Genomic DNA, 13,944 nt, shown 5'->3' on the forward strand with positions numbered 1-13,944 from the left:
TCTAACTTCTAAAAGCTTTTGTGCCCATAAAACACGTTGTTTGGCATCTTCACTGTATTATGTAAACCTGTAATTGACTATGCCAGCAAACTACAGGCCAGGATGAGACCACTGAAATTTCTGGCCTCATTCTTTGGCTGCCAGAAAAATAATGGGCCGATAAAGAATAAACGTTTTAAACCCAAAATGCATATTTTATGCTCCAACATTCTAGAAAGGACAGCTATGCATTTAAAACAAAGACTCCCTCCCCCTCTAAACTGAATCAGCAGCAGTCCTGAGAACTGGGAGCATGCCAGCATTGCCAGGTTGTTAGTTGCTAGGCTGTTGCCCCCACCACCACCTATTTTCCAAACAGTGGGATGAGAGGGTCATTGCTACATTTCCAAAAATAATACTATTAATAGTCACATTCCCAGGTACACTTGTGCAAAAGGTCAAGCCGCACAAGTTTTCCCTCAGTATCACTTCATTAAATATTAAACGTAGTCTTGCTGAAATTATAGGAAGTGCCTAGCTCAAACCCACACATTTCCTGAGAAAAGTCAGAGAGTTAAGGCATGTGAAACAATTCATGACAGTAAGTAAACTCCACACCCAAACCTTTGCAGAGTGAGTTAAGGATAGAGTGAGAAGTCACAATGCTGTGGGGTTTGGTTTTAACTATACTAAAAGTCACATTATCTTGGCGTTTTGTGTTTAATATCCTTTTTTCTTCCTACAAGATACCACTAGAAATAATCACTTGTCATTAAACTGATTCCAGTTCTTCAGACTAGTACATTTTCAAAGAGGTTTTAATATATGGATTACTAAAACAAATTGTAATAGCATTATGCCAATGTACTTGGGGTGTAATCCAGAAATTTGGCTATGTAATAAGATGATTATCTGAAATTTATAGCAGGTAGATTGTGTACACGTTATTCTAGGCTACAAAAACTCTCGTTTTCACTTTTTACAATAAAATAAAACCAAGTATAGAAGGAGTCATTGTGGACCAACAGTAAAATATCATTGCCTCTCTTCCTTGATCAGTGGTTCAGTCGAAAGAAAGGACAAAAGAGAACTGGTGTCTCTTTCTTTTTGGTTTTGTAGCATCAGGCTCAGTTTGGTTTTGGGGGTAATTCAACATGTTGGCACTTGCTGCCCACATTGCTTGAGTCCCGCTACAGTATTGCAGAGATTACTTTGCCCCATCATGTGCTGCTAGGACAGTTGTGGTGAGCTTAGGTGTTTGAGTATATACTTGGTTGCATTTTGTTTTTGTTTCATCAAAACCATCAATTCATCTTTTGTATTAACTTAGTTTAGTTTCTTTGCAGTTAGAAATTAGAAGTTCTGTAACAACTATTCCTCCTACAAATGGGGGGGGGGTGCTAGTGAATCAGATCCATTACTTTGAGGACTAAACACAAGTCTTGTCTGGCCAACCTGCGCTCAAGATCAGGACCCAAAGTTGGGGAAAACAAAAGTAGTTATATGCACCTTTGTGTTCCCCCAGAGCCTTTGGAGAATTAGTTTGGTGCCCAGGACAAATTAAATCTGCTCAGGGCTACTTTAACTTCAAGCAGCTGGCCTGAGAGTACCACAGTGCAGTTCTGCTCTGGGTATGCCTTCCAACACAGCCCTACACCAAAGGGTGGCCAGCTCTTCTAGTTCTATGGCAGCCATGAATTCTTCCATGACAAGGGAATCTCCAGCTGCCCAGTTAGGCTAGCTCGTTGGCTCGTTTGTGCTGGTAGAGTGCTGAGGATCTGGTCCATTTCTGAGTAATTCTTGCCTGTAATGGTACATCTGCACTGCAGCTGGAGGTGTAACGTCCAGCTCAGGTAGATTTATACGTGCTCACTCAAATCAAAGCTAGTGTGTGTACATCTACTCTAGCTGGAAATCATACCTCCTGTCTATATACAGAACCGGGTATCCAAGGAGAGCTTTCCGCCGTCCCTTTTTGAAATTCATTTGATCTCACACAGCTCTTAACACATGCTTACAGCAACACTGGATGGAATTTATTCTTTTTTTCAAGATCAGTATTTTTTTTTTTTTCAAACTTTTTATATCTAGATTTAACTTTAGAAACTCTTACCGCCTTCATCTGCTTGGCCTGCTTGGTTTCTCCTTTCCATTCTTTTGCACAATAACCAAGCAGATCAACTTCTGCCAGTACACTGAGGTTCTCTAAACCAAATTTAATTCACAGATTAGTTAAACATCTACTTTTTTGCATTTATAAAGGAGGAAAGTTACAATGCAGATTGGTAACAAAAAAGTTTACTTTTAAATTTTCTCTGCAGATATCTGCTCCACCTGAAATGCAAACGATAAAACAGCTGTCAAAAAGAATTTGCAGCAAGTAAATATTTAATGAAAGAACAAAGATACAATTGAAAATGAAAGGCATTGTAGTAAAAACATACCATTTCAACAGCTGTGCTAAGTATGCATAGAGCCTTCTACAATACCAGAGAGCAGCAAGGAGAAAAGACATGACTAATATTAGTTGTCTCTCTAATTTTTGCCACACAATATGTAAGAAATGGTTGAAAGATGTCATCCAGGATAGCATTTCGTTCCTTCCTGAAACAAAAATTAAAAAGTGATCAATATCTCACTGTTTCACAATATCTCTATACACCCCTACTATTAATGACTTTATGTTGCCAAGCATTCAAAATGAGTCAGTCCTCAAAAACCATGAGATTAGCTTAAAACCTATGAGATTTTTAGAAATGATAAATTTGGGGGCTCATTTTAGTTATCCGCTCCTTTCTGAACCTTTTGGGTGCATTTGAGTCATGCTTTCAAACTTTTCTCTGCAACAATGAGGGCTAGAAACTTACTTTTTTAATGAAAGCTGAGATTCTCATCTAATCACTTGAATCCAGGAGATGGTGTTTTAAGAAAAACAACAAATATTGCAAGACTCACAATCAAATTGTCAGAGTTGACAACACTGGAGATCAGCAATAGGGAAACCAAGATGTTTTGAAAACTGATTGCTGGTTCTTGGGCATGTGCACCCATCGCAATGTCCTGTTCTGAGGCCTGGCCCTTTAAGACCAAGGGAGTTGTATTCTCCAGATGGAGCAAAAGATGGAGAATGATCAATTTAGCATCATGTGACTGGAAAACACATAAAGGAATAATCCTGGGCCTAATTGGGAAGATGAAGATTAATTTATGACCCTGAAGAAAGTTCCACCTTGACAATCTAGCAGGAGGTCTAGGGATTAGCCAGCCAGGAAAGGCGTTCACTCTTATTTCCCAGCTGGGAGAAAGCAAGACAGCTCTAAAACTCTGTATTATTTTGAGGTTTTTTAAATCTTTTGTTAATAAAACCCACCCTGAAGAAAAGGACATGAACTGAGTGGCTGTAGAGAGCTTTACTCTACCTTCCTTGACTGCTGAATTTGCCACTGGTTTAGACTTAGTACATTCCTATAACTTATGATTAACTATTGCTCTACCAACAACTGCTTCAAATATTAACACATTTACATCAAAGGATCAACAGATCTGTAATAATGAACATTAACCAACCAAAAAAAAGCAACAGGACATAACTTTCTTGCATTTTCATTTAGTACAATATTTTAAGCATCATCTGACTTTAAAAAAGACTTCTCTTAATCATGAGGACGGTCATTCACTGTTGAGTCCCTGAGCTGATTGTTTCTTTCTATAGACACCACCTGTGGTCATTGCCTTGCCCGTGCAATATGAATTGTGGAATATGAATATGAAAATATTCTATGGCATCTCTATTCAGAGCATATGCACTGATTATCTATGGAAACAAAGAAGGATACTTTTAATAAATTTCAAAGCAGCTAAATTATGACTAATTGTATGAGGTTTACACATTGTTTGAGGGGAAAAGTCCTGGGAGGTTAATAGAGTTACAGTGATTTATTTTATACTTCCTCTATTTCTGTGGTGAAGGGATGATTTTAAAAAAAATCAGGAAGTTTATAATACAAGCTTCTGTTAACTATACTAGCCCCTTGTAACAGTTTACAACTCTTGTTCATTACCTGGCACATTCGGTTGTCTAAGTTTTCCCACCATGATACAAAGCAAACCCAATGCTGATCCATCTTAAAATATCCACATCAAATTAATCAAACATATTGAAACAAAAACAAGTGAAGATACAAACGAAAAAAACAACTTGTCAAGTCTTTTTCTGCATTATTTATGGTGGCCATATATATACACAATACTCTCATTTGATTTTGATTGCACAGAATGGGACTATTAAAAGGACTGAACTGGTATTTTTCTCAAAGTAATGTGTTTTGTAGAATAGTAGAAATACATGTGAGCAAATTCCTGACATCTAAGGGTTCTGTTCCAGTTCCATATTTTACAGGGAGGCTCACATGAACTTTGCCAGTGTTGAAAAAGTCCTTTAATTTAGACATAAAACAGAATTTCTCAATAGAAATTGACACTGTATTAAGAGATTCAGCAAAAAAGCAGAGGAGCCTCTTTTGAAACCCAGGGAAACTCCTCTCTTGGTATGTGTGTAATAACATAGCAATAAGTAACTCGGATGTTCTTTTGGCCTGGTCTACACTACAAGGTTAAGTTGATGTAAGCTGTCTTGCATCAACCTAGCTGTGCAAATGTCTTCACTTAAATTTGGCTCCCACCACCTTAAGTGTCTATCTATGCTAATTTAGTAACACCACCTCCCCAAGTGGCATAGAGTCAATGTTGACGTAGTTATGCTTATGTCGATTGTTATTGGCTTTCAGGAGCTGTCCCACAATGCCCCACATGAACAATACAAGTGATACAAGCACCCCCGGTGAGGAGGCGCAATGCTCACACAAAAAGCCAAGTGTGCACACGCACAAGTGATTTAATAACTGCAGCGACTCTATGCTGAAGTTAGGTTGACATAATTTTGAATTGCAGACATGGGCTAAGTAAGATATTGATGCTCTCCTATGGGAGGTTGGGAGGCACAAGGCTGTGTGCCTTCAATAAGAGAAGTTATTCCTGGGGAATTCTGCACCACTGTGCACGTGCAGAATTCATGTCACCCATAAATTTTCTTTTTCTCAGCAGAAAATACATTCTGCTGGAGAAGCACTGCAATTACGCCTTTCACCCACCAGGGAATGCTGTGGCACCAGAACAGAGGGCAGCCAGCTCACTGGCCATATCAATCAATCAGCATCTGATAGAGAAGAGGAGATGCTGCGTTTCTCACAGTGCCCTGCCTGCGGGGCCAGGTGAGGAGACATGGGATATGGTGGGGGACAAAGCGGGGCACACATAGCTGCTGGGTGGGTCACATAGACTGGGGCTCAGAAGGGCTAGTGTATGGACAGACTGGGGTGGGGGATGAATAGGAGTGTGCGTGCAGTGCCACATGGAGATGTGTAGGAGGGGTGGCTGAGTGGGGATGCAGGGACACATGAGGACAAGGGCAGATGTGCCTGACTGAATGGAAGAGGTTATGGGTCTGCATGGGAGAGGCTCCCCAACTCCCTAACAATCCCCCAACCAAAAAAAAAACTGTTCCATACTTCTCCAACTCACACCCAACCACCCTACAGGTTCACTCCCGCATTCCCAGCAATTATTTTCCTCTCCCTCAGCCCCTCGGTTACCCCTATGCCTGCAAGCCTTTGCACTGCTTCTGAGGGGTGCTGGAAATACATTTCTGTATTGTAGTTTAAATGAATTATTACTCAGAGTTCTGTATTAATATACCTAGTAAGGAATCTATTTGTCAAAAAAAAATTCCTGAATCTCTTTTGTTGTCTGTTTTGTTACAGACATTTTGAAACTAGCATGATTCTATTGTGTTATTTTGACAAATAAAATATGCGGAATTTTACAGAATTTTAAAATATTGTGCTCAGAATTTTTAGGCACAGAATTTTTATTTTTTTTGGCAAAGAATTCTCCTAGTAGGAGAGAAGTGCACCAGTAGTCTACTCCACAAGAATGACTATGGGATTGTCTAGATGAACGGCAAGATGGGGTGTAATTCTACAGTGCATTAATATGTGCACTTATGGTACTTGCAGACCTTGCTACCATGCATTAGAAGTTCCCTAATGCACACTGACCTACTGCTGTTTCAAAGCATAAAAGGGAACTTTTAGACTGCAGTAGCAATGTTCATACAGACAGTTAGTGTGCAACATACTAGTGTGCTGTAGATTTACACCCCAGTTTGCTGCACACTCACTGCTCGTCTTGACTTGCCCTTATTCTGATTAGAACATCACTTGTCCAGTTACATCTTAGACTGAAATTATTTAAATAAATGGCTATTGGAAACAGAGTTGTTGTTTTTCATACCAATTGTAAACTGGAATAACCCACCAATACCAAACTTTCCAACACATACTATATATGGGATTCTGCCTCCAAGGCAGGTTTAGAGCTCAGCAGTTCCTCGCACCCAGTGCTCACACCAAATCTCTTCTCCAAACCTGAGTGAAGACATCACTACAGTCAAGGTGAGGGCTGACTCTTTTGCAATCTATGGAAATAGGTGCAACTCTCAGGCTTCTAACAAAACACTCATGAGGCCTTGGGATGCCCAAGGAAACCTGGTGGTCCTCCACCCAGACAGGTGAGCTGCATGAGACACATCTGGGCAGACAGCAAATGGCAAGTCATGTGAAAACTTTTAAGTTATGACATATGGACTTTTCTATAAGACTGTCCACTGAGCAGGTTTGAAGCCTGTGTATAAATAAAGGAGCCCTCAACAACAATGACTTTTCACTGAGTATTTGTGGAGTAACTGGTGGGACCTGCAGTGGCACATTCCTAGTGCAAGGGAGCATCTGGAGGCCTTGACCCCTCATAGAGCCAGAAAGGGAATACAAAGAAAACTACCATAAAACTTATGTGTCAGAACTCCCCACAGTGGCCATCATCTTGTGCTAAATCATCATCTTTACAATCAACTCTGCTAGCACTAGAAAAATCTACAGACTATTGGGTTCTTTCTATTAGGCACTGAAAAATACCAGGAAAAATCCCCCTCTCTTACTCCCCCCCACCAAGAATATAAAGAGGAGTGTGCCTGCAACTGTGTTTTATTGCTGGTGGATAGTGAGAAATGGATTCTTGTCAAAGTCCTCATCCGATCAGCCACAAAAAAATATTAGGTAGTGTCCTTTCCAAGGACACAGCCTTCTCGCTGTTCCGTTCAGCTTTTTATACCACACGCATCACTGTGATAACCAAGCACCTTCCAAAATTAAAAGTAGACTGGGTGACTTATGACTGAGTACACTTTTTTCCTCCATTCCCCCACACAGGGGTGTGTGTGTGTATGTATGTATGTACTTTTTTGGCATTTAAAAAAAAAAAGCCTTTATGGCACACACAGGCAAACAAAGTCAGAAACCAAGTTTGTATTTTGATCAGAAAGTGATGAGGTCTATATATTTAGATCCTACACAATGTACGTCAGATCCCTTCCCGTGGCTGCTATGGACAACACAGTTATTCCTTTACATCACATCATAGAATTCTGGGCTCAGGATCTGAGGCTCCAGAGTTCAAACTTTGCTGACCACTAATGTTTGTTTGGGAACGAGGTGGTGTCTGCATAGTTGTACAGTGCATACCTACTGTTTTTCCAGTGAATTGAATAAACCCTTTAAAAAGAACCCCACAAGATTTCCTTGAACAGAGATTTTATAGTATAAAACTATTTCTCTGTCAATGACATGTCAATCTGACATGCAATGAAACACAAGTATTCCATCTTTTAGTCATTTTTCAGTCACTTGGATGAATTGTCATACATTGGCAGGTTTGAAGGTTGAGAGAATTATGATAGCAAAGACTCTAGTGAAATGGGGGCCATAGTACTTGAATACAGTTTGTAGCTTCAGTTCCTTTGGAACCAATAGGAAATAGCCATAGTAACAAAGCTTTCTCCCCTTGTTCTATCAGAAACACCATAAGTGCTAATTGTTTCCTCAGTATCCGAAGGTAATGGTGATGAGTATGGGAGAGGATGGTATCAATAATTGAATTCACCATATGGTAAAAGTAGTGTTCAGTTTAAGTTGTTCAAGTCTTGGCTTTTATATGGAAATGGACATACACATTGAGACTGAGATTAGAGTCAAGAGGTCACACAATATACAACAGTTTCTGCAGTATTTTGGCCCAATACTTGCAGGAAATCCTTTGCTACTCAGCTGCCTTATAGGAGTCAAAAATGTCTTTCCCTCTGGTATCCAGAGACCTTTCAGAAAAAATAAAATTGTGAGGTAGCAGAGTAGCCTTTTCATTATAAAAATACCTCAGTCTCCCAAGCTGTCCAAAATTGTAGTGTTTAACACACTCCAGCTGCTGTTTAACATACTACCACCATATCTATACCCAGCACCTGTTTGTTGAGAATTTAAAGTACATTTTTGAGATTTTCCCCCTGCTTGATTGCAAAAAGGATAATGCACATAATTATATTTTTCTTCTAGGGATTCATACAAATGAGGGTAAATTTCAATTCATGAATCCATTCCTAATCGAGTCTCCTTGCAGAATGGTACTCCAGCAAAGACCAGTAACAGGCTCAAATCCACTTCCAATCAAGCACGGAAAAAACACAAGAGAAAGTTTCAGACACTAGTAAGTGAATATCATTATGTACCACAGAAAATGTAAACCTTCTCTAAGCACTTACCCGTACCAACTACTATAAATACATTCCTTTTTAAAACAAACAGAAAACCTTCCTGAAATTTTGGTCATTGCCATTATTATTTTATATTACAGTAGAAGCTCAAAGATATAATCACGAGAATTGTGGACTTACTGGTCAACTGGACACCCCGTGGAACCAGAAGCGACCAATCAGCCGATTTCAGCCCCAGCACTCGCCTTGTAGCTACAGCCCCGAGCCCCAGTGCCTCTCCTCCGGCTGAAACCGGGAATGGAGCCACGATGGAGACCCAAGGCCCAGCAACCCTGCAGGGCTGAAGCTGGGAATAGAGCCATGGGGCTGAAGCCCTGAGCCCCAGCACTCCCCCCAAGTCTAAAGTCCTGAGCCCTGGTGCTCCTGTGGGGCAGAAGCCCTGAACCCCCCACCCAGAGCCCTATGCCCCTAGGATCAGAAGCCCCGATTCCCCCGCCCCCACCTGCAGCCCTGCCCCTCCCTGTAGCTGCAGCCCTCTTCCCCGTCCACCATCCCCATGGCTGACATCGGTAATGTCTGTCTTGTTCAGAGTTACGGACAACCTCCATTCCTAAGGTGTGCGAAACTCTGAGATTCTACTGTAATTCATTAGGATAAGTCTCCTTCCCCATTCAGAGATGTTACACTCCAATCATATGCAAAGAAATTGGATTTATGTAAGCTCCTATAAATCTATTATTTCAAGGAAGGTTATTATTTATAGAGGATCTATCAGTTGCTGAAGTTTATGGTGAGTCAGCCTGATGCTGCTCAGGTTTGTTTGTCCAGTCTCTGCTTTCCAAAACATACAACTTTTGAGAGTGGTGTGCTAAATCCAAATTGGCAGAGTAAAGGACTATTGAACCTACATTTTAACCCTGAATGCCTCCCTACACTTAATCTTAGCCAAAAGGCCGAGTAATATGAATTCCTTACCTTCTTCAATAAACTGCCTCTTGATTTGCCTGGATAACTGGGGACTTATATCAGGGAAAATCAAAATGTTACTCCCCTAAAAATAATTGTTTTGCCCTCTGACCGGCTTACCGTTCCATCCTGTTCGCCAATATCACAAAGCAGGAATCCTAAAATAGCTTTGTTCTCTCTTCTTCAAGGATGCACAGCCATTAGGGACTGATGTGGTTAATCCTCACCAGTATCTCCCAAGCTGTCGGCCATTCTGATACAAGGGTATGCCTGCTCTGCAGGGAAATAGCTGTGGCTGGCCCATGCCAGCTGACTCAGGCTCAGGCTGCCGGGTTATAAAACTTAAGTGTTGATGTTCGGGTTTGGTCTGGAGCCCAGGCTCCGAGACACTCCCCCACTTGCTGGGTTTCTGAGCCTGGGCTCCAGCCCAAGCCCGAACATCTACACGACAATTTTTAGTCCTGTGAGCCCAAGTCAGCTTACCCAGGATACCTGTGACTGTGCCAGGAATCTTTCATTGCAGTGCAGACGTACACGTAAGCTTGAGAAGCCCTGCTCTAGACATCTGATGTGGGGGATTGGCAATTTTTTTTTCCCAATGTGCGCGCAGACCAGCAGCCAATGGCTCACGGACCAGCACTGGTCCGCGGCCCACCACTTTGAGTAGCACTGGTCTAGAGTGTGAACTGTACTGCATTCTGCAGTAAATGCTGCCGCCACTGGGGAGTCCTGGTAGAGCTGAAGCTGTCCCAGTCCTCTGAGACACTGCAGGAACAGGCTGGCAAACAGCAAAACCTTCACAGAAAGGGATATTATGGCCTCTGTCTGCAGCCAGGGGCAAAGGGCTGTGGGTGGTGCTGCTTAGTAAATAAATTAGAGTGTCTAGAGAATCATAGGTAGTTGCCTGTGTCTTGATCTCTTCTCAGGTGGGCAGAGTGTTATAATAAGAGCAATATACAAACAACATAACTAGGACAGGAAACACCTTTTCTCATGTTTATTTGTACAATTCCTAACACAAAAGGAGTCCTCCTGCTCAAGGCCATCCCTAGGGGTGTGTGGGGCCCGGGGCAGAAGTGATGAATTCGTCACTTCCAGGACTGACCAGGCAAGGCAGGAGAGGTGGTGCCTCCCCAAACAGCCAGGTGTGGCCCTGCCCACACTCCGCCCCCCGCCACTCGGCTCCAGGGGGTTGGGGCCACACCGCCCGCCTTCCCGGGACTGAAAGCAGCGCTGCCAAGCACTGTCCCTCGGGTGGAAGGAGCAAGGTTGGGGCTAGCCTCCCCCAGCCAGCGGCTCACACAGTGTCCATGCATGTTGGCCAACCATGCCAGCCCATGGGGCCAGGAACGGTCACCCTGATTTGCCATACCCTAGGGACGGCTCTGCTCCTGCTACATGTCTGGGGTCCACAGGCATTATCATCATAAAAATTATAATCATGGACATGAGCATCAGAAGGTCAAGATGTACAATAAAATGTTAGGTTTCAGAGTAGCAGCCGTGTTAGTCTGTATGATAGAAACCTACTGACCACTATTCCTACCTACATGCCTCTAGCTTTCATACCACACGATCCATTGTCTACAGCCAAGCTCTACGATATAACCGCATTTGCTCCAACCCCTCAGACAGAGACAAACACCTACAAGATCTCTATCATGCATTCTTACAACTACAATACCCAACTGCTGAAATGAAGAAACAGACTGACAGAGCCAGAAGAGTACTCAGAAGTCACCTACTACAGGACAGGCCCAACAAAGAAAACAACAGAACGCCACTAGCCATCATCTTCAGCCCCCAACTAAAACCTGTCCAATGCATCATCAAGGATTTACAACCTATCCTGAAGGACGACCCATCACTCTCACAGATCTTGGGAGACAGGCCAGTCCTTGCTTACAGACAGCTCCCCAACCTGAAGCAAATACTCACCAGCAACCACACACCACACAACAGAACCACTAACCCAGGAACCTATCCTTGAAACAAAGCCCGTTGCCAACTCTGTCCACATATCTATTCAGGGGACATCATCATAGGGCCTGATCACATCAGCCACACTATCAGAGGCTCGTTCACATGTGCATCTACCAATGTGATATATGCCATCATGTGCCAGCAATGCCCTTCTTCCATGTACATTGGTCAAACTGGACAGTCTCTACGTAAAAGAATAAATGGACACAAATCAGACGTCAAGAATTATAACATTCAAAAACACTTCAATCTCTCCGGTTACTCGATTACAGACTTGAGAGTGGCTATCCTTCAACAAAAAAACTTCAAAAACAGACTCCAATGAGAGACTGCTGAATTGGAATTAATTTGCAAACTGGATACAATTAACTTAGGCTTGAATAGAGACTGGGAATGGATGAGTCATTACACAAAGTAAAACTATTTCCCCATGTTATTTCTCCCCCCCCCCCCCCGCACCCCACCCCCCACTGTTCCTCAGATGTTCTTGTTAACTACTGGAAATGGCCTACCTTGCTTGTCACCATGAAAGGTTTTCCTCCTTTCCCCCCCACCCCGTGCTGCTGGTGATGGCTCATCTTAAGTGATCACTCTCCTTACAGTGTGTATGATAAAACCCATTGTTTCATGTTCTCTGTGTGTGTGTATATAAATCTCCCCACTGTATTTTCCACCAAATGCATCAGATGAAGTGAGCTGTAGCTCACGAAAGCTTATGCTCTAATAAATTTGTTAGTCGCTAAGGTGCCGCAAGTACTCCTTTTCTTTTTTTAATAAAATGTTAGTACTTGTAAACCAAATAAGGGATGTATTCAAAGGACTCAGTCACTGAACAATCAGAACAGAAAATAAAGATACATACAATAGAACTGATTGTGACCTGTATGAGAAAATAAACCATCTGTCAGAGTATCCCATCAGCTCTTTCAGGAGAAAGAACTCAGAGCAGGCCTTGTGGTGGTTTTGGGCAAGTCACCTAATCTCAGTGTTGCTCATCAGTTTATCCATTTGTAAACAACCATTTGCAGACTTTAGGACTCCAGAGCCTTGCAGTTGAAGTGTGACAGCTGAAAGGACACAACACAACAAAAACTGCTGTCTAGCAAGCACACTATTAGCTTCAGGGCAATATTCATATATTCACAAGCTCAACACACCCCACACATCCAATAAATAAAAGATTACTCAGACAGTCAGGAACCTCAACCCTAACCTAACCAATGACAGAAACAGCATTATACAGAACCAAGACTGCTTCCTATCCATAACTACAAGCTTCTTAGAAACAATATGCTGACTACCTGGCACCTACTGACAGTAATTTGTTCTGAAAGCCCATCAGTTTTTACATAATTAGTGATATCAATACAATTCTGGTTGTTTTTGTCTTCAGCTGCTAGTACAAGGAAGCACTCACCTTTGCCTGGACCATTGTAGGAAATAAATTCATTTGATAGTCTAGCTTTACAGCAGTCAATTTAAAGGCACACATGGAAACAGTACCAGAGACTGCAGCTCTTTAGGATAGTGATTTTGTTCACTATTTAGCATATTTTGCATTTTGGGAAGCACCATGTAGAGTTTTAGAAGAACGTAACTAGTAATCAGAAATAATACCTGGTCTCGTGACATGTCAAAGTCCTGCCTTCTTATTGTTTGGTACGTGAAAGAGTGCAATTCCACAGGTGGAATTTCATCAGTTTGGAAATTTTACATTGTGTGATTTAGTCCTAAGTGGAACACATGATCTGGTCCAAGAGGGAACATAGCTGTACCTCTCCTAAAAGAGCAACCATAATGTAATTAAATTTAACATCCTTCTAGAGGGAAAATGCCAAAGTCGCCACCACAGTAGCATTTATCTTCAAAAAGGGGAACAACACAAAAATGAGGATGATAGTTAAACACAAATTTAAAGGAACAATCAAAGGAGTGAAATGCCTGTAAACTGCATGGACACTATTTAAAACACTATAATAGAGGCTCAAACTAAATGTATACCCCAAATTTAAAAACAAAACAAAACAGTAAGAGGACCGAAAATTTCCACCAGGGCTAAATAGTACAGTAAAAGCGATGGTTAGAGGCAAATAGAAAGGAGAATAAACTCTGGCAAGTCAAGTGTAAAAGTGACAACAAGGCACTCCAAAACAGAATGTGAACAGCAACTAGCTAAAGACACAAAAACTAATGGTAATTTTTTTTTTAACTACCTCAGAAGTTAGACGCCTGCCAGGGGCCACTTGACAAGCAAGGTGCTAAAGGAGCACTCAAGGAAGACAATGCCATTGCAGAGAAAGTAAAAAGAAAAGGAGAACTTGTGGCACCTTCGAGACTAACAAATTTATTAGAGTATA

General features: G+C 41.8%; 1 protein-coding gene across 4 annotated transcripts in view; it reads right to left on the reverse strand.

The window, feature by feature from the left end:
* The window catches only part of OTULINL (OTU deubiquitinase with linear linkage specificity like), a 44,147-nt gene that overhangs the window by 14,139 nt on the left and 16,064 nt on the right, over positions 1-13,944 (reverse strand). For all 4 annotated transcript variants that reach the window (XM_043508457.1, XM_038393393.2, XM_038393394.2 and 1 more), the window contains 3 exons: positions 2,424-2,583; positions 2,282-2,313; positions 2,093-2,184 (listed from right to left, as the gene is read on the reverse strand). In XM_043508457.1, coding sequence (XP_043364392.1) covers positions 2,093-2,184; positions 2,282-2,313; positions 2,424-2,583 — 284 coding nt within the window. The remainder of the gene's footprint in view (positions 1-2,092; positions 2,185-2,281; positions 2,314-2,423; positions 2,584-13,944) is intronic.

Source organism: Dermochelys coriacea, chromosome 2 (assembly GCF_009764565.3).
Source record: "Dermochelys coriacea isolate rDerCor1 chromosome 2, rDerCor1.pri.v4, whole genome shotgun sequence".
NCBI classification, from domain to species: domain Eukaryota; kingdom Metazoa; phylum Chordata; order Testudines; family Dermochelyidae; genus Dermochelys; species Dermochelys coriacea.